The 24,205-nt window shown below is 50.2% G+C and overlaps 1 protein-coding gene and 1 long non-coding RNA gene across 2 annotated transcripts; both read left to right on the top strand.

Moving 5' to 3' along the window:
* The first annotated feature begins 31 nt into the window (after window positions 1-31).
* Window positions 32-2,440, top strand: LOC140001462 (protein maestro-like). The gene is made up of 7 exons (XM_072033068.1): window positions 32-66; window positions 260-403; window positions 624-806; window positions 950-1,102; window positions 1,593-1,715; window positions 1,932-2,034; window positions 2,337-2,440. Exons 1-7 carry the CDS (start codon window positions 49-51, stop codon window positions 2,423-2,425), a joined length of 813 nt encoding a protein of 270 aa, XP_071889169.1. The 5' UTR covers window positions 32-48; the 3' UTR covers window positions 2,426-2,440.
* An 11,439-nt stretch (window positions 2,441-13,879) lies between these two features.
* Window positions 13,880-23,475, top strand: LOC139999641 (uncharacterized). The gene is made up of 3 exons (XR_011805144.1): window positions 13,880-14,388; window positions 14,824-15,012; window positions 21,919-23,475. It is a non-coding gene; the product is annotated as an uncharacterized lncRNA (long non-coding RNA).
* The last annotated feature ends 730 nt before the right edge of the window (window positions 23,476-24,205 follow it).

The raw sequence follows: 24,205 nt of genomic DNA, 5'->3' as shown, positions 1-24,205 counted from the left end.
TTCTCCCAGTGGCTGCTCTACCCATCAGCAAACCTGCAGCTGACGGCCATGGCTTTCTTTGCTGAGGTGAGGCAGTAGGAGGGCAGGGGGGCTCCCCAGGGCTTTTCTGAAAGAGATTGCTGCTTGGGCTGCCTCTCGCTGTGGGGAGAGATGAGAAGCAAGCGCCCCCATCGAGACTCCTTTGTGCGAAGCCTGCTTGTGTGCTGTGCCTGGGCTGAGGTTGTGTCCTGACTCTCGTGGCTGTGTTGCTCTGTTGCAGCTGATGAAGGAGCCGCCTCTTGAGAAGAGGAACGTCCTGAAGACTCTGCGTGTCTTGGCTGAGAAAGCATACCACCGAAGCAGCACCATCAGGCAGCTGGCAGCGAGAGCTCTGGGCAACGCAGCCGGCAGCGTGCCCATGGAGGTGAGACGGATTTCCCTGCGCTCTGACTGCAGGGATATTCCCCTCCCTAGCAAGACCCCAGGGGAGAGCTGCTTCAAGGGCCTGGACAGAGCGGCAAAGGCAAAAGCAGGGCTCCTTCCTAAGGCCGCGCTCCTTTCCCTCATGCCAGCAGGGCTGCCGAGGGCAAATTGGGTGCCAAATGTCAGAGTCAAAAAGTCTGTGCACGTCTTTGGCTTTGCAGGTGCGGAAGTGCAGGAGACGAGTTGTCCGGGTGCTGCAACAGAGCCTGGCGGGCACTGCCCGTCCCGAGGTGGTTGCAGAAAGCATGCTGGCGCTAGCTGAGCTTGTGAGGGTGCTGCAGGTGGTGAACTTGGGATCGGCCTTTGAAGACATCGCCAGGTCCACCAAGATGTTCTTCGAGTCTGTGAGTGAAGCCAGCTCTTGCTGCCGCTGCTCTGAGAAGCGTGGGGTGGGCAGGGGCCTGCACGCGCCACCTGGATGGCCTCTGCTGGCTGAGTGCCTGCTTCGGCCTCGTTACCCAGCTGACAAACGGCTTTCTGCTTGCAGGAAGAAGAGTACCTTCGCTACTCGGCCTTGCGCCTCTATTCAGTCCTGGCCTCCTCAGCCTCGACCAAGGGGTTGTTCTTTGCCAGAGAAGTGGCAGAAACATGGGTCAGCCTTTTCCTGCACCTCCGGGATCCCGACTTGGCAGTTGCCAGCGTAAGTGCCCTTGCAGCTTGCTCCCAAAGCCCCAGAAAGCTGCGTGGCCAGGGCCGAGGCGTTCTGCCACTGCTGCCTGCTCAGCGGCTGCCGGGCGTCTCTGCAGATCCCCCCTAAAAGTGTGCCAGCGAGCCTTGCGCTGTGCTGCCCAGGGCAGTCTTACCAGCGAGCATCTCAGGCCTCTGGGCCCTTTTGCTGGCCACGCGCCTTCGTGCCTGCCTTTGCCTCCCGGAGCTGGTGCTCCCCTGGGAGCAGGCAGTGGGGAGCAAGCCCACGGATTCGGCCGCCAGGCATCAGGACTGGGTTGGGTGCCGGCCGAAGGGATGGAGCAGGTCCCCTCTGCTGCCGCCAGTGCGTTCCCCTGCCAGCGAGTGCCCCTCGGGCAGCCCCCCGCCAGCTGGAGCTCAGCAGCACATGGCTGGCTGAGCTCCCTGGGCAGGTCCCACACCCGCTGCTGGAGGAGGAATGACGGCACAACTCTCCTCTTCAGATGTGCAAGATCACCTTCAGGCTCTGTGTTCCATTTATGGGGCTGAGGCGGCCACGGGAGATCATCTCTCTGTGCAAGAGGCTGGGTGCACAAGAGCTGCAGGATGCGCTCTGCACTCACCTGGTAAGGAAGCTGTGCTCCAGCGAGACGTCAGGGCCCTGCCCGGGCTCCCTCAGGGGAGTGCGCGGTGATGCACGTGGGGCTGGCCGGGACTGGGCCATGGCCATCCCTCCTGGCCACCCACTGCCTCTCCCCTTCCCCCTGCCCCAGCTGGCTGAGGGGCAACAGAAGGCATCTTTTTGGACCCCCGTGAACTTGTGCCTTCCTGTCTTGCCCTAGGCCAGATACGCCCCCTCAAAGTTGGAGAGGCTCCGTACCGTAGCCAGGAGAGGCTGCCTAGAGAACGGGCAGAGGCTGCACCCATCGACCTTCGAAATCCTTGGTGAGAGCCCGCACTGGAACTTACCGCTCCCTTTCCTGACCAGAGAGCTGTAGGGGCCTCTGCTTTCTCTTTCCTCCGGGCCCTGCCTTTGCAGAACAGGGCAGACACCGTGCTGTGTCCCATGGGCTGAAGATGGGGTAGACAGGGACGCAGGGCTTTTCCTTGCAACCTGCCTCCGAGTTCCTTCAAAAGCTTGAGCAACCATCGGGGAGTGATCTGGAGAATCTGGAGAGCAGCTCCAGGGTGGCAGGGGGCACAGCTGCCTGGGCTGGCTGCTCACAGCTCTGTCTGTCTTGTTGCAGCTTTCCAGGGCCCGAGCAGCACTGAGGACGCCCAAGTGTGGAGAAGGCAGACAAGGCCCTCTGTGGCCGTGGCACCCTGTGGACAATAAAACTCTGTACATGTACGTGGTCTCAGCGCTCGCTGTGTCCTTGGGGAAATCCAACTCAACGTGGCCTCCCCTCTGCGGACAAAGGGTCTTTTTCGTAGGGCCAGGGGGGCACGTTGGGGCCTGTGGGGAAAAGCCTGGCAGGATGCACAAATGGGTTCTGAAGGAGCTGGTGGACCTCACCATGAGGCCTCCCAGGGTTATCCAGCAAACGTCACCGCGATCAGGAGAGGCTGCTGGCAAACGGGAGAAAGCAAACGTCGCCCCTCCAAATTGGTTTCTTCCCTTAAAAAGAAACTGCTTGCCACTCCTGTTCCCAACGTGTCCATTTCGTGGGGAGCGTAGAGGACGTATACTACTGTAACCTGGATCTTACCTTTTTCCCCCAGGTTTCACTGAAGAGCCCTTTGCACCCTTTGCACCTTCCAGGAACTCATCTTGGGCATCTTTGGAAAACTGCTCTCCAAAGCAGTTCTCAACATGTGCTTCTGGGATGGTTTTACTCGGGTGGGCAGCTGAGCTCCACCACAACCGCTCTCTCACTCCCCCTCCTCCAAGAGGAACAGGGAGAAAAGAGGATGCAAAGGGCTTGAGGGTTGAGATAAGGACGGGGAGATTGCTCAGCAATGATCGTGACAGGCCAAACAGAGTAGGGAGACAGTCACATTCATTGCCTACTCCTAACAAGCTAGAGAAGCGAGAAACAAAGGAAAGAAACCCAAAATGCCATCCACCCTCTTCCACCTCCTCCCCCCAAGCGGCAGTCTCACGCAATTTTCTTTCTTGCAACCTAATTTTAACAGAGTCCTATGACCAGCATGTCTAAGCCTTATGATTAATGTAGTTATCTGAAGTCACCAGCAATTCAGTCCCTCTTCTACAGGACTATACCAAATGCTCCAGATTTTATTCCACTGAGAAATAGTTACTACAATATGTCAAGTACAGTTTCAAAAAACACGTTCAGGTTATATCTTGGTGTCAATCTCAAGTGACTTCCAGTAAACTGGGCTAAATTTTTCCTCTAGTAAGGCAGCATAGACAATTCTGTAGAAATAGTATTCTCTAACACAAAGTGAAATATATTGACAACAAATAGAAATCATCAAGTATTTATTGTTTCATTAAAAAAATAATAAATAATAATAAATATATTTCGAATATAAACAAGAATATAAATATATCGTCGAATATAAAACAAGAGTTGTTAACATTAAGATGTAATGTTGTTTTTTTTAGGACTTCTCACCAAAGGTGTAATATTGAGTAGTAACCTGACAACAAATGAAAGGGAAGATGAAAGAGTAGAAGGTACTTGCATGGCCTTAATTTACGTGGCAATTGACAACAACCACAATCCGCAATGATTTCTAAGTGCCTTACACCATTGACACTTGAGGCACAAAAACAGGATTCCCATATTAGGTAAGGGGAGTACAATCCCTCTCAAAACACGGGAGTCTGGGGTACACGACTGAGTACTGGAAATCTTAAGACTAGGATGGTCACGTACCAGAAAGGAAACTCACATTTTAGCACTAAACAACTATCTTTAGAGACAGGCTGGGAACCACAGAATCACAGAATTTCTAGGTTGGAAGAGACCTCCAAGATCACGTAGTCCAACCTCTGGTGTAACACTAACAAGTCCTCCACTAAGCCGTAGCCCTAAGCTCTACACCTAAACATCTTTTAAAGACCTCCAGGGATGGTGACTCAACCACTCCCCTGGGCAGCCCATTCCAATGCCTAACAAGCCTTTTGGTGAAGAAGTTCTTCCTGACACCCATCCTAAACCTCCCCTGATGCAACTTTAGCCCATTCCCCCTCAGCCTATCACCAGGCACATATGAGAATAGACCAACCCCCACCTCGCTACAGCCTCCTTTAAGGTATCTGTAGAGTGCGATAAGGTCGCCCCTGAGCCTCCTTTTCTCCAGACCGAAAAATCCCAGCTCCCTCAGCCGTTCCTCGTAGGACTTGTTCTCCAGATCCCTCACCAGCTTTGTTGCCCTTCCCTGGACTCACTGGAGCCCCTCAATATCCTTCTTGTAGCGAGGGGCCCAGAACTGAACACAGTACTTGGGCTGCGGCCTCACCAGAGCCGAGTACAGGGGGACAATCGCTTCATAGAATCATAGAATATCCTGAGTTGGAAGGGACCCTTAAGGATCATCAAGTCCAACTCTTGACACCGCACCGGTCTACCCAAAAGTTCAGACCATGTGACTAAGTGCACAGTCCAATCTCTTCTTAAATTCCTTAGTCCTGCTGGCCACGCTGTTTCTTATACGAGTCAGGATGCTGTTGGCCTTCTTGGGCACCTGAGCACACTGCTGGCTCATATTGAGTCGACTAGCCACAGGTCCTTCTCTGCCAGGCAGCTTTCTAACCACTCAGATGGCTTTTCCAACCATCTTCAAACTTCCAGATCTAGAGGAACGCTTTGACTGCGGCCTAAAAGCCACGTGTATGTAAGCTGCCGCAAGCCAGCTAATCTTCTTCCCATGACCTGCCAGGAAACAGCAATGTAGGCAGGTAACCAAATTAAAGCCAAAACTTGCAGCCCAGTCCTTGACCTGAATAGGGAGTGAGGATCCGGATCCTGGCATTTATGCGTGATAGCTTCTATGCAGCCGAAGTAAATACACCCCGGGTGCCCTGAGCTGGAGGACCATGACGGTGGGAACGATAAACTCCCAACCGACCCTGAACGTGTGCGGGATTTGCTGCTCTACCTGGATCTATACAAGTCTGTGGGTCCAGATGGGATTCATCCCAGGGTGCTTAAGGAGCTGGCTGACGCCATCGCGGGACCTCTCTCAATTATTTTTCAACAGTCTTGTGAATCTGGAGAGGTCCCAGTGGACTGGAAGCTGGCAAATGTCGTACCAATTTTCAAGAAGGGCAAGAAAATAGACCGTGGCAACTACAGGCCTGTTAGTCTCACATCAGCACCTGGTAAAATTATGGAGAAGATGATCCTTGAAGTTCTTGAAGCGCACCTGGGGGACAATGCAGTCATTGGTCCCAGCCAACACGGGTTCATGAGGGGTAGGTCCTGCCTAACAAATCTGAATTCCTTTTATGATAAGATCACCCATCTGGTCGATCAAGGGAAACCAGCTGACGTGATCTTTTTGGACCTGAGCAAAGCTTTTGACATGGTTTCCCGTGGGATCCTACTGGACAAAATGTCCAGCATACAACCTAACAAAAACATCATGCGATGGGTGAGCAATTGGCTGACAGGCAGGGCTCAAGGGCTTGTGGTAAATGGGGCCACACCAGGCTGGCACATGGTCACTAGTGGGGACCCTCAAGGCTCCATTTTAGGGCCAGTCCTCTTCAATGTTTTTATAAACGATTTAGATGTAGGACTAGAAGGTGTTTTGAGCGAGTTTGCTGATGGCACCAAACTTGGAGGAGTTGTAGACTCAGCTGAGGGGCTGAGGGTGGAAAGGCCTTGCAGAGAGATCTGGGCAGATTGGAGAGCTGGGCGATCACCAACCTCATGAAGATTAACAAGAGCAAGTGCCGGGTCCTGCACCTGGGACGGGGCCACCCTGGCTATACGTACAGACTGGGTGACGAGATGCCGAAGAGCAGCCCCGCACAGAGGGATCCGGGGGCGGTGGTTGACAGCAAGTTGAACATGAGCCAGCAGTGTGCCCTGGCAGCCAGGAGGGCCAACCGTATCCTGGGGTGCATCAAGCACAGCATTGCTAGTCGATCAAGGGAAGCGATTGTCCCGCTCTACTCTGCGCTGGTGCGGCCTCACTTCGAGTACTGCGTGCAGTTCTGGGCACCACAGTACAAAAAGGACAGTAAACTGCTGGAGAGCGTCCAGAGGAGGGCGACAAAGATGGTGAAGGGCCTAGAGGGGAAGCCGTATGAGGAGCGGCTGAGGTCACTGGGCCTGTTCAGCCTGGAGAAGGGGAGGCTGAGGGGGGACCTCATTGCAGCGTACAACTTCCTCGCGAGGGGGAGTGCAGAGGCAGGTGCTGACCTATTCTCTGTAATCACCAGTGATAGGACCCACGGGAATGGTGTTAAGCTGAGGCAGGGAAGGTTTAGGCTGGACGTCAGGAAGAGGTTCTTCACCGAGAGGAGGGTGGTTGCACGCTGGAACAGGCTCCCCAGGGAACCAGTCACTGCACCAAGCCCGTCTGAATTTAAGAAGCGATTGGACTGTGCACGTAGTCACGTGGTCTAAACTTTTGGGTAGACCTGTGCGGTGCCAGGAGTTGGACTTGATGATCCTTAAGGGTCCCTTCCAACTCGGGATATTCTATGAATAGTGCAGTCAGAGGTCATGGGGCTAGATTTAGAAAAGTCCTGCATAAAGAAGGGATCTCAGAAAAGAAAATTTAAATAACATTAATATCAAGAAAAAGAATTCTGATTGCTAAATTCTTTATCTGTCATGACTAGACAGATGAAAATCTATGATGGCAAGTTTGCCTTTAAGGTCATTTTCTTTTTTATTCATATCTTTTGTTTATTTGTATTTATTTTTTTAACAGGCTCTGTACTAATGTTCCTCACAGAATGACTAACAGAAATATGACCCTTGTGCACTTTTTGTAGTTAATTCATTAGGTCAACTCTAACCACTAAGCCCCTTGTCAGGTTATTTCTACTAGTGATAAGGAGCAATTGACCTTAAAACTTTGAAGCCAGGTAGACGAGCTTATTCCACAAGGTCTCTTGGTTCCACCCTTGTTAAGTGAAACCGGCCAGGTGTGGGTCATTTGACCTTTGCTATATAGGAAGCCTGAGGAGGTGTGGGGGGAATTGCCTCCCCCAGGAGAGACTGAGGGTTAGGTTGCCTGGGGTATTTTGCTCTTGTGGTGAATTGGGCTCAGCGTTCCCCAGTAGGCTGCTTTTCCTTCATGTTTTCTGCCCTCTCTGTGCAATAGTTTTAGCGTCTCTGTGAGCTAGTTACATTGGTGGCACCTTCTTCAGTAAAACGCTGGTGGCACTATTTCACAGCGAAGCGCTTTGGAAGTGACTCGAGTTCAGAAGACTACAGGTAAGTGTTCCTGGGTTCTGTGGTTGTTACTGTTGAGGAGTTTGAGTACTTCCTTCACCTTGTCTGTTTTCCGTGAAATTCCTTACGTGGGTTCTAGGCCCCATTCAAAGCACTGGGGGGGGAAAAAAAAGGCCTCCTACACCCAAGTGCACACAGGTAAGCCTGACTTAGAAGAATGTTCTTAAGTATTTGGAAGATTGAAAAACAGGCTGTGTAAAAAAGCTCCATTAATGTGAACGCAGAATTTGCATTGTGGTCAGTAGAAACAGACAATGATGGATATCTGGAGCTGGGGCGCAGAGAGTCGCTGGGGCGCAGAGAGTCGCTGGGGCGCAGAGAGTCGCTGGGGCGCAGAGAGTCGCTGGGGCGCAGAGAGTCGCTGGGGCGCAGAGAGTCGCTGGGGCGCAGAGAGTCGCTGGGGCGCAGAGAGTCGCTGGGGCGCAGAGTCGCTGGGGCGCAGAGTCGCTCTTTTTTTCTGTGTGTTTTTTTATTTTTTATTTTTTTATTCTCTTTGGGGGAGTTTGGGGGCATGGGCAAAATTTCTTGTGGACACCTGCTGGAGTTGCAAAATTATAATAAACTTTAGGTGAAGGAAAACTTCCTTCTCTCTTTTTGTTCACAGAATCACAGAATTCCTAGGTTGGAAGAGACCTCAAGATCATCGAGTCCAAGCTCTGACCTAATGCTAACAGTCCCCACTAAACCATATCCCTAAGCTCTACATCTAAATGTCTTTTAAAGACTTCCAGAGATGGTGACTCCAGCATCTCCCTGGGCAGCCTGTTCCAGCGTCTCACAACCCTTTCAGTGAAGAAGTTCTTCCTAACATCTAACCTAAAACTCCCCTGGCGCAACTTAAGCCCGTTCCCCCTCGTCCTGTCACCAGGCACGTGGGAGAACAGGCCGTCCCCCATCTCGCTACAGCCTCCATTGAGGTATCTGTAGAGAGCAATAAGGTCACCCCTGAGCCTCCTCTTCTCCAGGCTGAACAAGCCCAGCTCCCTCAGCCGCTCCTCGTAGGACTTGTTCTCCAGGCCCCTCACCAGCTTCGTCACCCTTCTCTGGACCCGCTCAAGCACCTCGATGTCCTTCTTGTAGCGAGGGGCCCAAAACTGAACACAGCACTCGAGGTGCGGCCTCACCAGAGCCGAGTACCTCCCTAGCCCTGCTGGTCACACTGTTTCTGATACAAGCCAGGATGCCGTTGGCTTTCTTGGCCACCTGAGCACACTGCTGGCTCATATTCAGCCGACTGTCTGCCATCACTCCCAGGTCCTTCTCTGCCTGGCAGCTCTCCAACCACTCATCTCCCAGCCTGTAGCTCTGCTTGGGGTTATTGCGCCCCAGGTGCAGGACCCGGCACTTGGCCTGGTTGAACTTCATGCAGTTGACCTCAGCCCATCGGTGCAGCCTATCCAGATCCTCCTGCAGAGCCTTCCTACCCTCGAGCAGATCGACACACGCACCTAGCTTGGTGTCATCTGCAAACTTACTGAGGGTGCACTCAATGCCCTCGTCCAGATCATTGATGAAGATATGAAAGAGGACCGGCCCCAGTACCGAGCCCTGGGGGACGCCACTAGTGACCGGCCTCCAGCTGGACTTGACTCCATTTACCACGACTCTTTGGGCCCGGCTATCCAGCCAGTTTTTAACCCAACGAAGCGTGCGCCAGTCCAAGTCAAGAGCAGCCAGTTTCTTGAGGAGAATGCTGTGGGAGACGGTGTCAAAAGCCTTGCTGAAGTCAAGGTAGACCACATCCACAGCCTTTCCCTCGTCCACCCAGCGCGTCACTTTGTCATAGAAGGAGATCAGGTTCGTCAAGCAGGATCTGCCTTCCATAAACCCATGCTGTCTGGGCCTGATCGCCTGCTTGCCCTGCAAGTGCTGTGTGATGACTCTCAAGAGGATCTGCTCCATGAGCTTCCCTGGTACTGGGGTCAAACTGACCAGCCTGTAGTTCCCTGGAAAAATTAAAGTAACAGAAGAATTTTACCGCAGCTCCGACACCTCCGCCTCGCGCCGCGACAGCACCCCCGACAACTCCCGCAGCTTTGCCAAGATTTGGTTGGGAAACGCACAGAATTGGTGGAAACTCCCCCAAAGTTTGCAGGAAAAGCCAAGCAGAATTCGGGGAAGAACCCCCAAAATCTGGACGGCCACCACCCGGAGCTCCTCCAGCTCCCGGTGCCGCTGCTGGAGCTCAGCCGCCAGCCGCTGCTGCTTGGCCGCGCTCCGCTGCTGGAGCTCGGCCGCCAGCCGCCACCACACGCCCGCCTCCGCCTCCCGTTGCCACCTGGAGCACTCCTCCCGGGACTGCTGCAGCTCCGTGCGCAGAGAGCGCATGTCATCCTCCAGGCCCCTCGTCTTCTCCCGCAGCTCCGCCAGCTGCCCCCTCGGGTCCCCCGCCGCCCACCGCAGCACCCCCGGTACCGGAGGCGGCACTGCCAATCCCGAAGCCGCCCCCGAGTCCTTTTCACTGGCCGGGGTCACGGTGAGGGTCACGGCCTTGCAGGGAAGCCCTGGGCCTGGTGCTGTCGGGATGCTGATAGCCCGCAACGGGGCGCGGTTGCTGGGAGCCCAGGCCGCTAGGGGCCCGGAGCGGCGCCGTTTCTGCTCGGGAGCCTGCGGCAGGGACGCGGCCGCCGTGCGCTTGGCATGGGCCTTGCGCACCGGTGACCCGGAGGCGGCCAGAAGTGACGCAGCCGCCTCCGTGGTCGTTACCAGGCGGGCGGTGGCAGCGCCGCCGCCGCCAGGCCTTGCTGCCATTGTTTTGTTGTTGTTTCTGTTTCCTTTTTGATACAGTCTTAAAATGAAGGTCCCATTTTCTGGCCTCTGGCAGAGCGTAAGCATGCCGGAACACTTCACATTACATAGATTATAGTTGTCTGCAATGATAATATCATACCTATAGTCTGTTGCCGGCTGCAAAGTAGCCTATGCCTCAGGTACTGTTTCCTGCCCTTGTAACTTTTGTTAGGACATCCTCGTAAGTCTTCAAAGGGAAATGAAGTTACCCTATTCAGAAAAAAAAACACCACCCAGAAGAAACTTTGGTTGTTTTCAGGGCCTGAATTCTCACTGAAACCAAAGGCGGGTATAGAATCATAGATTATCCCGAGTTGGAAGGGCCCCATAAGGATCATCGAGTCCAACTCCTGGCACCACCCAGGTGTACCCAAAAATTCAGGCCGCGTGACCAAGTGCGCAGTCCAAATACTTCTTGAATGCTGACAGGCTTAGTGCAGTGACTACTTCCCTGAGGAGCCTGTTCCAGTGTGCGACCACCCTCTCCGTGAAGAACCTCTTCCTGATGTCTAGCCTAAACCTCCCCTGCCTCAGGCTGACACCGTTGCCGTGGGTCCTATCAGTGGTGACTGAAGAGAATAGATCGGTCCCTGCCCCTCCACTCCCCCTCTCGAGGAAGCCGTAGACTGCGACGAGGCCTCCCCTCAGCCACCTCTTTTCCAGGATGAACAGGCCCAGTGACCTCAGCCGCTCCTCATACGACTTCCCCTCTAGGCCCTTCGCCATCTTTGTAGCCCAGTATCTTACTGACTTGAAGAAGGAGGCTTTAATCTCTCCTGCTTTGTTCACTAGCAACCACCCCTCACCGAGCATGCGCTCTGAATTTCTCGGAGCCTATTACTTTAAACGGAGACGGGAGAACTTTTCACCAATCATAACTAAGATATGCTTGACTAGAGCCACTCAAGCTCCACCCAAAAGAGAGAAAATAATATAAATTGGCCTAAGAGAGAGGGGATGTTAGGGAAGATACCACCATCAGGGGAGATACCACCCCGAGGGAATACAACATCCTTAGGACCTCCTGACTCCTGGGACCAGTCGATGGGCTGAGACTCTCTCTCCCCCCCCCCCCCACCTTCCATTTGGAATGCCTTTGGGTGAGATTTGAACACTTGGTCATTGTTATAAATGAGGTCTCAACTCAATCTGAATTTTGTAATATTTATAAAACAAACATTTCTAAAAGGTATAAAAGCTATAAAAAGCATAAACAGCAAGTAAACAGCGCTGGGCGTGCGGGGGGTCTACGCTCCACCAACACTCACACACAAACATCAAACGTTCTAAATATACAGAACATTGCTTTACATACTAAACGCAAGTATGCCTCTACATATGTACAATCAGGAAAGGTAGCAAACAATCCTCTATGTTCCATAACTTAATAAAAATCGAGTACGCCTATACATATGCACGATCAGAAAAGGTAACAAACAATCCTTTAAGTTCCATGCCTTAACAGTCTCCATTTTCCATTCCTTTTGGGCGATGTGTCTCGCTTTAAGTTGTCAAGCAACTCGGTCTTCAGGCCTTATGTATCTCATTCTTCCCAGATCGAAGAAAAGCATATCCATCTCCTTTTCAAGGCCAATAGGCCTGGGTCAAAAGGCACGTTCAGGTCAGCAGGGGGCGAAACAGCAAAAGCCTTCGATGGCTGTAACAGCAGAGGGGCCCATGGCGTAGCAGTCGGATCAGTAAAGGGGCCTGCAGCTCCCTCACTATCTGGCAAGCCACACGTTTGTGATTGTGGCTCCACGTGGCTCTTTAAGGCCTCAGAGACTGCTCGCCAGGTGCCGATAAATCCCACTGCAACCTTGTCATTTTTAGTTGCAGAGACCCACACCTTAACCTCAGTTTGGTCCCATATTTGAGGCTCATAAACTGTCCAATTGTTAATAAGGAGAATAAGCTGTAAGGTTACCAGGACGGTCTTTGTTCCTAAGGACGAATGATTCCCCATAATGCACAACTGCTTACCAGCGAGAGGCAGTTGTGTGCACAGCTCCGCTTCTCTCAGCTCGAGCTTCTCTCCAGCTCCAGTGCGCCTATTTCCAGCGACTTTCTGTACGAGCTTCTCTGAGCAGTTTGCTGAGTTTGGCCGAACCTATCTTCATGAGGCAATCAAAGTGCCTGTTCCCGTCCTGGTCTCCATTCTGCCAGCCTTTTCCTCTTCGCTTCTTGTTCCTGCTTCTTTATTGATGCAACTTCATCGTGTTGCCTTTTTTTTTTATTTTGAGGGCAGGCTCTCCTCTTATACCCTTCTCTCCACAGCAGTTCTTTTCAAAACAACTTTTCATTGCTCAAACAACTTTGAATGTAACGACAACAGCAAACACCCAGAAACATCCACGCCTTAACTGGAGAACAAGAAACGGGAGACTGCATGGAGTCTCCTGAATCACCCTTCTTTGTTCCCTCTAAACATTTTTATATTCCTGATGGCCTCGTCGTTAAGAGTCTAATGTTATCTCAACCACAGGGCTTTCCAACGCCCATGGCCACATTCCCAAAGTTCCCCTTCTTTATTAATATCAACCGTTTCCTCGACACGAATTACCACTCCATATATAACAGTTATAAATCTTTCTAGAATCTTTGATCCATTTAACACATTAATTTCTAGGCTGCGCACCTGTAACACCTGTGTATTTCATGCATGCTAGCTTGCTTTTGCAGACAGGCACTATCGCCGGCAATCCAAAGAACCTGGTTATCTGTTGCTGTAATAAACCACACTTGATTGCATTGTCATAGCTCTCATTAAGTGCAACTAGGGTAAGGGTGGTTATACGTTATTGGTGCATCTGTGACCGTGATAGTTCAGTGTTCTGAATCCAAGCAGACCCCAGACGGTTAACACGTTATTGGTGAATATCTGACCGGACCCCAGACAGTTAACGCGTCATTGGTGTATCTGACAGGTTCGGTACCCTGAATCCGACCGGTCCCATAACGGTTAATCAGCTACACCCCTTAATGCGACACTAACGAAGGAGCACGAAAGAGACGCATGTCCTTGCCTCTGGAGAGGAGGTTCCTTGCACAGCCAGTGCAAGGAACACAAAAATCAGTTGCGCCAGACTAACATGTGGTTGTATCTGAGCTTAGAGGCTGCAACCCTCTTCAGACTTCCAGATCTAGAGGAACACTTTGGCTGCAGCCTAAAAGCCACGTGTACAGGAGCTCCCCCAAGCCAGCCAATCTTCTTCCCGTGACCTGCCAGGAAACAGCAAGGTAGGCATGTACCCAAATCAAAACCCAAACCTTTGGACCAGTCCTTGACCTGAATAGTGAGTGACGATCCGGATCCTGGCATTCATACGTGATAGCTTATACGCAGTGGAAGTAAACAGTGTAGTCGGAGGTCACGGGGCTAGATTTTGAAAAGTCCTGCATAAAGAAGACATCTCAGAAAAGCAGATTTAAATACCATTAATGCCAAGAAAAGTAACTCTGATTGCTATATTCTTTATCTGTCATGACTAGACAGATGAAAATCTATGAGAGCAATTTTGCCTTTAAGGTCATTTTCTTTTTTTCTTTGATGTCTTTTCTTTCGTTTGTTTGTTTGTCTGTTTATTTATTTATTTATTTATTTAAACAGGCTCTGTACTACTTGTCCTCACAGAATGACTAACAGAAATATGACCCTTGTGCACTTTTTGTAGTTAATTCATTAGGTCAGCTCTAACCACTAAGCCCCTTGTCAGGTTATTTCTAGTAGTGACAAGGAGCAATTAAGCTTAAAAGACTGAAGCCAGGTAGATGAGCCTATTCCAGGAGGTCTCTTGGCTCCACCCTTGTGAAGTGAAACCTGCCAGGTGTGGATCATTTGACTTTTGCTATATAGGAAGCCTGAGGACTTGTGGGGAATTGCCTTCCCGGTGGGAGAGTTTGAGGCTCAGGTTCTCTAGGGTGCTTTTCTGCTGTTGTGGTGGAGCGGATTCAGTGTTCCTCGGTGGGCTGCTATTTCTTCACGTTTTCTCCCATCTCTGTGAAACAGTTTTAGTGACTCTATGAGCTAGCTACGTTGTTGGTGCCCTCTCAGTACAGTGAGACCCTGGTTACGCGAAGTCACTGTGAAGCAGCGTGGAAGTGACTCAAGTTCAGGAGCTGGCAGGTAAGTGTTCCTGGGTTCTACGGTTCTTTAATGTCGAGGAGTTTGAGTACTTCCTTCACCTTGTCTGTTTTCAGTGAAATTACTTCTGTGGCTTCTAAGCTCCCTTTCCAGCCCTTCCAAATATAATGAGAATGAAAGCTAAAAAGAAAGCCCCACCAACTCAGAAGCTCAAGTGCTTACAGGTAAGCATGACTTTGAAGAATGTTCTTAACTATTTGTTAGGATTCAACAACAGGCAGTGTGGAAAAAGGTGCCTTAATGTGCACTCAGATTATGCCTTGCAGTGAGTAGAAACCGATGGGGAAGGTACAGGTGGAGTTATCATAACTTTCACTAAGTGGAAGTTGCGAGACTGTGCTGTTCCTAAAAGAAATGCCGCTTTCACAACATGTAAGTCAAAAGCAGTGTGAAGAAAGCCTCTCCTCTTCCCTGCAGGCCTGCGTCTCGGCTGTGGAGAAAGATTTGGAATAGGTCCACCAGTGAGGAGAGACTATCTTTCTCCCAGGCTGTACAAACCAGTGTCTGAGGTATTGGGGAAAGCGTCCTTCTGTGAAAGGAAGAGAGCAGAGCGGGACCACGGCCCGTGCCACCCTGCGGTTCTACCAGCGTGACCATGCAGAGACGGTGAGAGTAAAGGAAGAAAAATTGAAGCTGCTGTTAAAGGCATGGCTACCTGAGTTGTAAATAAAAAAAAAAAAAAAAAAAAAAAAAAAAAAAGAGGGAAAAGAGGTTCTCTGAGAATCGTGCTACTGCAAGGTCCCCAGATCTGCAGGCTGGCTGCGCAGCAAGAGAAGGGAGGGGTCAGACTCAGGGTAGGTCACCCAAACTAGCCAAAGCTGTGTTTCATACCATCTGACGTCATGCTAAACAATATATAGGATTGGCTAGCCTGGGGAGGTGTGCCGGACTGCACGGGTTTAGGCCGGGCATCGGTCAGCGGGTGGTGAGCAATTGCGTTGCGCATCACTTGTTTTTACACAGTATTAGTAGTGTTGTTGTGTCTTAATAAACTCTCTTTATCTCAACTCACGGGCTTCACTTTCCCGTTTCTCTCCCCCATCCCAGAGAGGGAGGGGGGATGTTGAGCAAATGGCTATGTGGTGTTTTGCTGCCAGCCAGGTTAAACCACAACAGTCCATTCTGGCGCCCAACGTGGGGCACAAAGTTTTGAGATAATAACAGATCTGACCAGAGTGTGTTAAACTAAAATTGTTATAAGTATTAGACTTGCTTAATAGTTAGTTGTCATAATACTGATTGCTTTTATCCCAAGTCTGCTGTGCCTGTTTTCCAAATTGAGCATTATAGCACATTGTTTTCCGTATGGGCTCTCTGTCATGTTGTTTATCCTCTCTGGGCCCTGGTTTAAGATCATTATGGTACTGTGTGTTGTAGCAGTGGCTTATGAGACGATGAAATATCTGGTCATGACTCTAACTTGGTATTTGTACTCAGTGATGTCGTCAACTCTATACTCTGGAAACCATATCTCGGAAACTATTAGCAATTATACCTATCGCCTTTTTTCATCGTGGAGTCAGTCTGTGGCGGGGAAAGGGGAAGATACTTTTTCATACTCGTTCACTCTCCCTTTCTCCTTCACCACCCTCTAATCCTCCAAGCTAGTTACAATAGTTCTCCAAGATATTGAATATCCTTGGGATACTCAGACCAGCATGTTCTTGTTGTTATGCCTCCTGAATATGCTTCAGGTTTTGCTTGAAGTTAAACAACTATTGAGGAATCTCATCCAGATATCTGCCTGGAGGCAGGATAGTTGCGAGTGGCAGGGAGTATGGGAGGATATGGGCAGGCATCTAGAGCAGCGGGCACCTCCAGTGTTCTGGAAATTCACCCCCGAACAACTGCAAAATCCTAAAAAACTGATAGAATGCTTGAAAAAAAGGTGTCTTGACTCTGGCAGTTCCAAAGTAACACAAATCATTGTAACATGCTGGGGCCTGGCTCATGCCTATCGAGCTGTACAAACCAGTTTCTGAGGTATTGGGGAAAGCGTCCTTCTGTGAAAGGAAGAGAGCAGAGCGGGACCACGGCCCGTGCCACCCTGTGGTTCTACCAGCGTGACCATGCAGAGACGGTGAGAGTAAAGGAAGAAAAATTGAAGCTGCTGTTAAAGGCATGGCTACCTGAGTTGGGAATAAAAATAATGGGGGGGAAAGGGGTTCTCTGAGAATCGTGCTACTGCAAGGTCCCCAAATGTGGGGCGCAGGGCATGGCTGGGCAAACAGGGCACGGCGTGTCAGAAGGCTGTGGCGCAGCAGTTAGCGCAGGTAGGGGGAGCAGGAAGGGCAGAGCGTTCTCCCCACCCATACAAACACAAGGGGGGTTGTTTTCTTGCAGGTGGGGTTGTTTTCTTCTAGTTGTTTGTCTGAGTGCTGCTGACCAATAATCTTGTGTGAAACACTGTCTGCCCCTGTTAAGTTCACTATAAAAGTTAGGCCATTTGGGCAATAAAATGGAGCAGCATGATCTGACTCAACCGGTGTCTGTCATGCTTTCGGCCGTGCTTCCTAACAAATGGCGCCCGAACAGGCTGAGACCTGAACAGGACATCGCAGCGGCGCCGGGACATCGCAGCACAGCGGGAGACCGGCGGCGCCGGGAGCCCAGGGAGAGCAGCGGCTCCGGGACATCAGAGCGGCAGCATCGGCACATCGGAGCGGCGCCGGGACACCCGAGGCACACAGAGGGACTCCTGCCGGACGGAGAGAGCCCTGAGAGACGCTGCAGAGCCACGGACGGCTCTGAAAGACACAGACCTGACAGAAGCTGGAACACCTGAGAGGCACTGAGAAACTCCACGCACGGACCCGGACAAAGGACTCACGGTGAGACACGGGGAAAAGAAACCGTGGGGAGCGTGGGAAGAGATCCGCGGGGAAATGCGGGAAACGGAACTGCGCAGGGACGCGGGAACGAGGTCTCGCAAAGGCTGCAACAGCATAAATAAAGGTATGGAGAGAGAAGCGGCGTATGATTTGCTCAAACGCTTTTTAGAAAAGCGGAGCACGCAGGGTATAGACTGCAAAAAGGATTTACCAGGATTATTAGAATATGGAGTAACAAAGGGTTGTTTTATCAATCCGGATACAGTTTTTGAACAAACAGAGTGGCGTAAATTTGGGGACAAATTGTTTGATGAAGTTATTAATGAAAATAAGGCTGCTAAAAAATTATTGAAGCCTTGGAGAGCAGTCACTAATGCCTTAGCTATACATCAGGCTGAGCAGAGAGTCGCTGCTGCTGCTACAGAGCGACTGGGATTGCCAGGAAGTGCTGGTAGTGTTAACCCTCAACAGGGAGGGATGGGGGGAGCTGGGGATTACCCATTGCCGCCTTCAGTGAGGACGATAACGCTGCCTCAGGGGGCTATGGGGCAATGGGAGCCTCCTCCTCTCTCATCATCCTTCTCAGAGTCGGCGTTGGTGCTCTCGCCATCACCAGCAGCACCACCGGCTCCTTCTCACAAAAGTGGGGAAATGGATGAGGAAATAAGAGAGCAAAAACCAGAAAGAAAAAATACAAGCCCGTTTATAGAAGGTGTTCAAGAGAGGCAGAGGGTGTGGAAGCAAATAGCAGATGAGGCTCTACACGAGGGTGAACACGGGATAGCTGCACAATTGGTTCAAGAGGCCTTCCCGGTAGTATATTCACCACCGGACGCCCAGGGTAATGTTACGGTTAATCTAGTGAATTTGGACTGGAAATTGTTAACTCAGCTGTGGTCCACAGTGAACGACTCAGGTCTGAAAGGTGAACCCACGAGACAGATGTTGGACTATATTTGGGGAACAAATATTTTGCTTCCAGGAGACATACGTAGCATAATGAAGTTAATATTGACCCAACACCAGCAGCTCTTATTTAATGCCCATTGGCAGGCTGCTTGTCAAGAAGCAGTCGCAGTGATAAGAGCACCTGGGGACCCTTTACATGGGGTCACGCTGGAAGAGTTGATGGGGGTAGGACCGTATTTTAGGACAGAAGCACAGGCCTCGCGGGGACCTGATAAAGCGAAGGAATCGATGAGAATGGCCAGAAGAGCATTGGATCGGATAAAGGGGCCAGGGGGAATACCTTCCTACATGGGAATCAAACAGGGTAGAGAGGAACCATTTGGGCTTTTTATTGACCGCGTAGCAAACGCCATACAGGCGGCTGAGGTGCCTGATTACCTCCAGGGCATGATATTAAAACAGTGCGCAATTCAGAATAGCAACCCCTCTACTCGCAATATATTGGCTTCCTTACCCGGGACATGGACAATCGAGGAAGGGTTGGAAATATTGGCTCAGGTACCAGTAGGCCCCCAGGCTATGTTAGTAGAAGCAGTAAAGCAATTAGGTGACAGCATGCGAGAGCAGGCACAGGCTATCAAAGAGCATGCTCAGTTTACACAGAGTCAGGTCCTTGCAGCTCTTGCTCCTTTGCAAACGGCCGGTTCACGCTCTGGTGGTCAAGTACCACCCCTAGTGGCCAAATACCACCCCGCTTGCGATGTTCTGGTTGTGGTGGTTTTGGACACGTGAGACGAAACTGCAAAGCTGGGGCAGTATGGTGCTCAAATTGTCAGTCGGGCAATCCCAATGAAGCGGCATGTCGACGCAAGGTGTTGGGAAACGGCCGGAAGAGCGGGAAGAGTCGCCCCGTGACGACACAAAACGCTGCCGCATACACAGCAACACCGAGGGGGAACCCGTTCCTCTCCGACCAGCCACAAGAGGGAGCCGATGTATCTATAATCAGCACACAAAACTGGCCGCAGCATTGGCCAACATCTGAAACCAATGCCACGGTGGCCGGGGTAGGAGGAATGACACTTGCCCGTCAGCCACCACCCCTGCGGTGGACAATAGGGGACAAAGTGGTGAAATGTTGTGTCTCTGTTATTCCGTTGCCTGACGGGGTGCACGCACTAATAGGGCGGGACATCCTTGCTCAAATGGGAATGGTCCTTACCTCGGAACGCCCTTTATAGATATGGCCATTGTTTGGACTTTCCCGATCCCGCTCCGGTGGAAGAATGATGATCCTGTGTGGGTCGAGCAATGGCCGTTAAAAAGGGAAAGCCTGATACAAGCGCATGAGCTGGTTAAAGAACAGTTTCAACAGGGGCACTTAAGGTTGTCAACAAGCCCGTGGAATACACCTATCTTTGTGATTAAAAAGAAGTCGGGAAAGTATTGACTGCTCCACGATCTGCGCGCGGTAAATAAGCAGATGTACGATATGGGAGCAGTGCAGCCAGGGTTGCCTAATCGTGCGATGATACTTGAAGGATGGCATTTACTCATAGTGGACTTAAAGGACTGTTTCTTCACAATTGCTCTCCATGAAAATGATAAACAAAGATTCGCTTTTACACTTCCTGCAATAAACCGAGAAGGGCCGGACCAGAGATTTGAGTGGACGGTCCTGCCGCAGGGAATGCGAAATTCGCCAACTCTATGTCGACTCTATGTCGACGATGCTCTACAGCCGTTGCGACGAAAACGGTCAGGAACAATAATCTATCATTATATGGACGATATTCTATTGGCCCAGTCAACACCATTTTCTTCATAGCAAAAGGATGAACTAACGAAACAACTTAAACAGAGAGGATTAGTAGTTGCCCCCGAGAAGGTACAGGAGACAAGCCCATGGAAATATCTTGGACGACATATCACCGATGCTACGATCCAACCGCAGAAATTGACAATACAATCAGACCTTAAGACTCTTAACGACGCCCAGAAGCTGATGGGTGATTTGCAATGGATTCGACCAGTGGTTGGTATTCCCAACGAGCTGTTAAATCAGCTATGACCTTTGCTACGAGGGACAGATCCAGCAGCACCAATTCAGCTTACAGACCAACAAAAACAAGCACTACAGCTAATAGCCTCAATGATTACAACACGGGCTACACATTGGCGTATAGAGGGTGCGCCTCTTGATCTAACTACTCTGTGTGGCCCCCAATATTTGATGGGTGCGATAACACAGCAAAAAATAAAAAACGGGGGAGAAGCAGGGAGATACGGTGGTACTAGAATGGCTAGCTCCTCCGTTGCGGCCACGACAAACAATTCAAGAAAAAATCACCACACTAGCAGAATTAATTAAAAAGGGACGAAGTAGAACCTTGCAAGGAGACGGGGCCCCTCCTAACACCATATGGTTACCCATGAAGTCAAGTGGAATGGTATATACAAAATTCTGAGGAACTGCAAACTGCTCTATTGCATGATGGAGCCATGTTAATAGCAAAACCATTACAATCTCCTGTCTTGTCCTGGATGAAAAACCAGGGCTGGATAAGTAGACCAAAGCGATCACCCCAACCAGTTGCAGATGCAATAACAGTCTTTACAGATGTCGGTAAGTGCTCCAGAACTGCTGCAGTGACATGGAAGGATGAGCATGGCTGGCAACATCAGATTTTGCAAGCTCAGAAAGAGGATTCATTACAGACACTAGAACTGTTCGCAGTAGTATGGGCGTTTGTAAAATGGAAAGATGTTCCATTGAATGTTGTATCTGACTCTCTTTATGTAGTAGGCATAGCCAATCGCATTGAGGACTCGAGTTTGCGAGAAGTGCAGAATGGACGACTGGTTCAACTATTGACAAGTTTGCAGCTTGCAATCGCACAGAGAAGTAAGCCGTATGCAATGATTCATATTCGCAGTCATCAGTGGGAACAAGGGCTCGGAGAAGGCAATGCCCGAGCCGACCGATTAGTTGCTGCTACAGTCACTGAAGCTCCACTATCACCATTTTGCCGAGCTCGAGAAGCTCATTCCAAATTTCAACAGAACGCGAAGGGACTAGCTCGAGCCTACAATTTGTCTAATGCTGACGCTCAAGCAATCGTGAAGGCTTGTCCCATATGTAATCATAATTTAGGAATGGGACTCGGGTGTGGAGTTAACCCAAGAGGGTTGAAAGCTAATGAAGTGTGGCAAATGGATGTCACTCGTGTTACAGCCTTGGGACGGTTAAAATACTTGCATGTAACGGTAGATACCTATAGCCACATGATATGGGCTACTGCACAACCCAGGGAAAAGGCTCGGGATGTGTGGCGTCACCTCACTAGTTGTTTTGCTGTGTTAGGGGTACCTAGCACTATCAAGACTGACAATGGTCCAGCTTATACTAGTGGGCCACTGAAACAATTTATGCAATTATGGAGTATCAATCATGTCACTGGTATCCCACACTCCTCCACAGGACAGGCGATAGTGGAAAGGGCAAATGGAAGAATGAAACGATACTTAGAAAAGTTCAGAGACGTTGAAGACGTAAAAGAAAGAATAGGAAAGGCTCTCTTTGTACTTAACCATTTATGTGTGTTTGGGGACAGCACTGAGCCCCCTATAGTACGTCACCATGCCGGGGCAGAAACTTCTAAGCCACCACGCGTGAAGGTGTTATACAGAGACATGAAAACAGGGCAATGGCTAGGCCCTGCTGAAGTGATCTACCTGGGGCGCGGTTACGCTTGTGTTTCTTCCCCTACAGGTGCAATCTGGGTGCCTAGCCGATGCGTAAAACCAGCCGTTGAAGACACAGGCGGCTGTCGCCAGAAGGAGAATATTGAAGAGTAAACAGCAGATAGAGTCAGCAGCTAAATTATATTCTTGTGAATGAGATTGTGGTATGACTGAGATTGGGATGTGCCAGAGGGACATCTGGGTGCTCTGGGTGTGCGATTGTGCTGTGTACTGTGTGAGTGAGAGCATGCTTTTGCCATAGTGCAGGTTATTGCCATAGTGCAGGCTGAAAGCATAGGAAATTGGTGCCGGCAAAAATCATAGGAAAATGAAGGCCGAAGTAGCCCTAGATTTATTACAGTGCTTTTTAGAAAAACGGGGAGTCGATTGTAAGCAACTAGCAGGACTAGTTGCAATCGGTCGAGCAAAATCATGTTTCACAAGTACGGAGTCAGTGTTTGAAGTAGCCACTTGGAGAAATTTAAGGGAATGTACTGTTTAAACCTTTTTGATCATAATGAGTCAATTCACAAATTCATTACTTTCCTGAAAGAGCACATGAGAAAGATTCAATATGGTATCAACCCTTCCAATCAATGGTTCACTGATTTGGTTGAAACAATGCATAGATGGTTACTGGTATTAGTCAAAGAGGGATTAGGGATTCTGTTCGCTGTGGTGTCAATCATCATTGCATGTAGTATTGTGATAAATGTGTGTGGTGGTTTTACTCAGGTGGGCAGCCAAGCTCCACCACAACCGCTCTCTCACTCCCCCTCTCCTCAGAAGGAGGGGGAGAAAATACAACACAGAGAACTCGAGGTTTGAGATGAGAAAGGTTTAATTAAAGGGAAAGGGAACGGGAAGGAGAAACAGGTACAAAAGAAACAATCAGTCCGCGCGGAAGCACAGAGAGAGAGAAAAATTATTCTCTACTTCCCATCAGCGAGCGGTGTTCGGCCACGTCCTGGGAAGCAGGGCCTCAAACGCGTAGTGGTTGTTCAGGAGGAACAGCCCCCTCCCCCACGAGAGCCCCCCCTTTTATTGCTGAGTGTGACATCAGGTGTTATGGAATATCCCTTTGGTTGGTTTAGGTCAGCTGCCCCGGCAATGTCCCCTCCCCATCACTTGCCCACCCCCAGCCTGCTGGCTCTTGGGGGCTTAGGAGTCCTGATGCTGTGCCAGCACTACGCAGCAATAGACACAACACTGGAGTGATATCAGTGCTGTTCCAGCTACGAGTGCAGAGCACAGCACTGTGCGGGCTGCTGCAGGGAAAAGGTGACTCCAGCTCAGACAGACCCAACACAATGTGGTTAAAGGGTTACTTGCAAAAATGTTATAGAGATCTTGAAGGGGTGCTGGAAACAGGTACCCCGTGGATCCCTGCAAAGTGGACTGAAGCAGCCATAGAATCTGCACACGCCGAAGACGACCATGAAGAGGTTCCTGATAATCATTCTGACAATGACATGGGCTGCGACACCTCAAGGACTGCCAAGGACAGCCTGCGATCCTAAGGAGAATGTCTGGGTATCCCTGGCTAGGAAACTGAATACCACCACCTTCTGTGAAAGACTAGCCAGCCCTAGCACACCTTCTGTTACATACCTTGTCGGGGTACCATTCATTGACTATAGTTATTGTAGTGTGATTAGGTTTAAGTTGTGTTACCTTTAAGTGATTACAGTAATTGTAGTGTTATTAGGTTTAAGTTTTGTTATGTCATTGTAGTTGTGTTATGTTCTGTATTCGACGTCTGATGAAAAAACCTTCGGCCAAGTACTGCTCGTACAAAAAGAAAAAGGGGGAATTGTTGGGAATTGGCATACAGGGCCTGCACATGAGTCCGCGGAACAATTGTTCGATCTGAGCTTGCCTTAAGCAACCAGGAGTAGGCCTTAGAAAATCTCATGGCCTGCTGTAGCTGAGCAAACCAAGCTACCAGAATAACTATGAGAAGCTCCCACGACAATGATTCCCACATTGCCCAATTGAGGAATTCAGAAAAATATTGTTACCAGCAGCTGGCTTCAAGGACAAGAACTACGTGACCGCTAATCACAAGGGGGGTTGTTTTCTTGTAGTTGTTTGTCTGAGTGCTTTTGACCAATAATCTTGTGTGAAACACTGTCCGCCCCTGTTAAGTTCACTATAAAAGTTAGGCCATTTGGGCAATAAAATGGAGCAGCATGATCTGACTCAACCGGTGTCTGTCGTGCTTTCGGCCGTGCTTCCTAACAGACCTCAGCCCTGTCGCCCTTGGGCAGAGGGAGGGGATCTGGGAGTTGAGGAGGAATGGAAACAGGTCCCTG

This window comes from Anas platyrhynchos, chromosome 1, assembly GCF_047663525.1.
Source record: "Anas platyrhynchos isolate ZD024472 breed Pekin duck chromosome 1, IASCAAS_PekinDuck_T2T, whole genome shotgun sequence".
NCBI lineage: Eukaryota > Metazoa > Chordata > Aves > Anseriformes > Anatidae > Anas > Anas platyrhynchos.
Note: the sequence above shows the minus strand (reverse complement) of the source record. Positions and strands in the feature narration are given on the sequence as shown.

Coding starts and splice junctions, on each gene's coding strand:
- LOC140001462 (XM_072033068.1), top strand. Junction 404..623: donor CCGGCAGCGTGCCCATGGAG/GTGAGACGGATT, acceptor TTGGCTTTGCAG/GTGCGGAAGTGCAGGAGACG. Junction 2,035..2,336: donor ATCGACCTTCGAAATCCTTG/GTGAGAGCCCGC, acceptor GTCTTGTTGCAG/CTTTCCAGGGCCCGAGCAGC.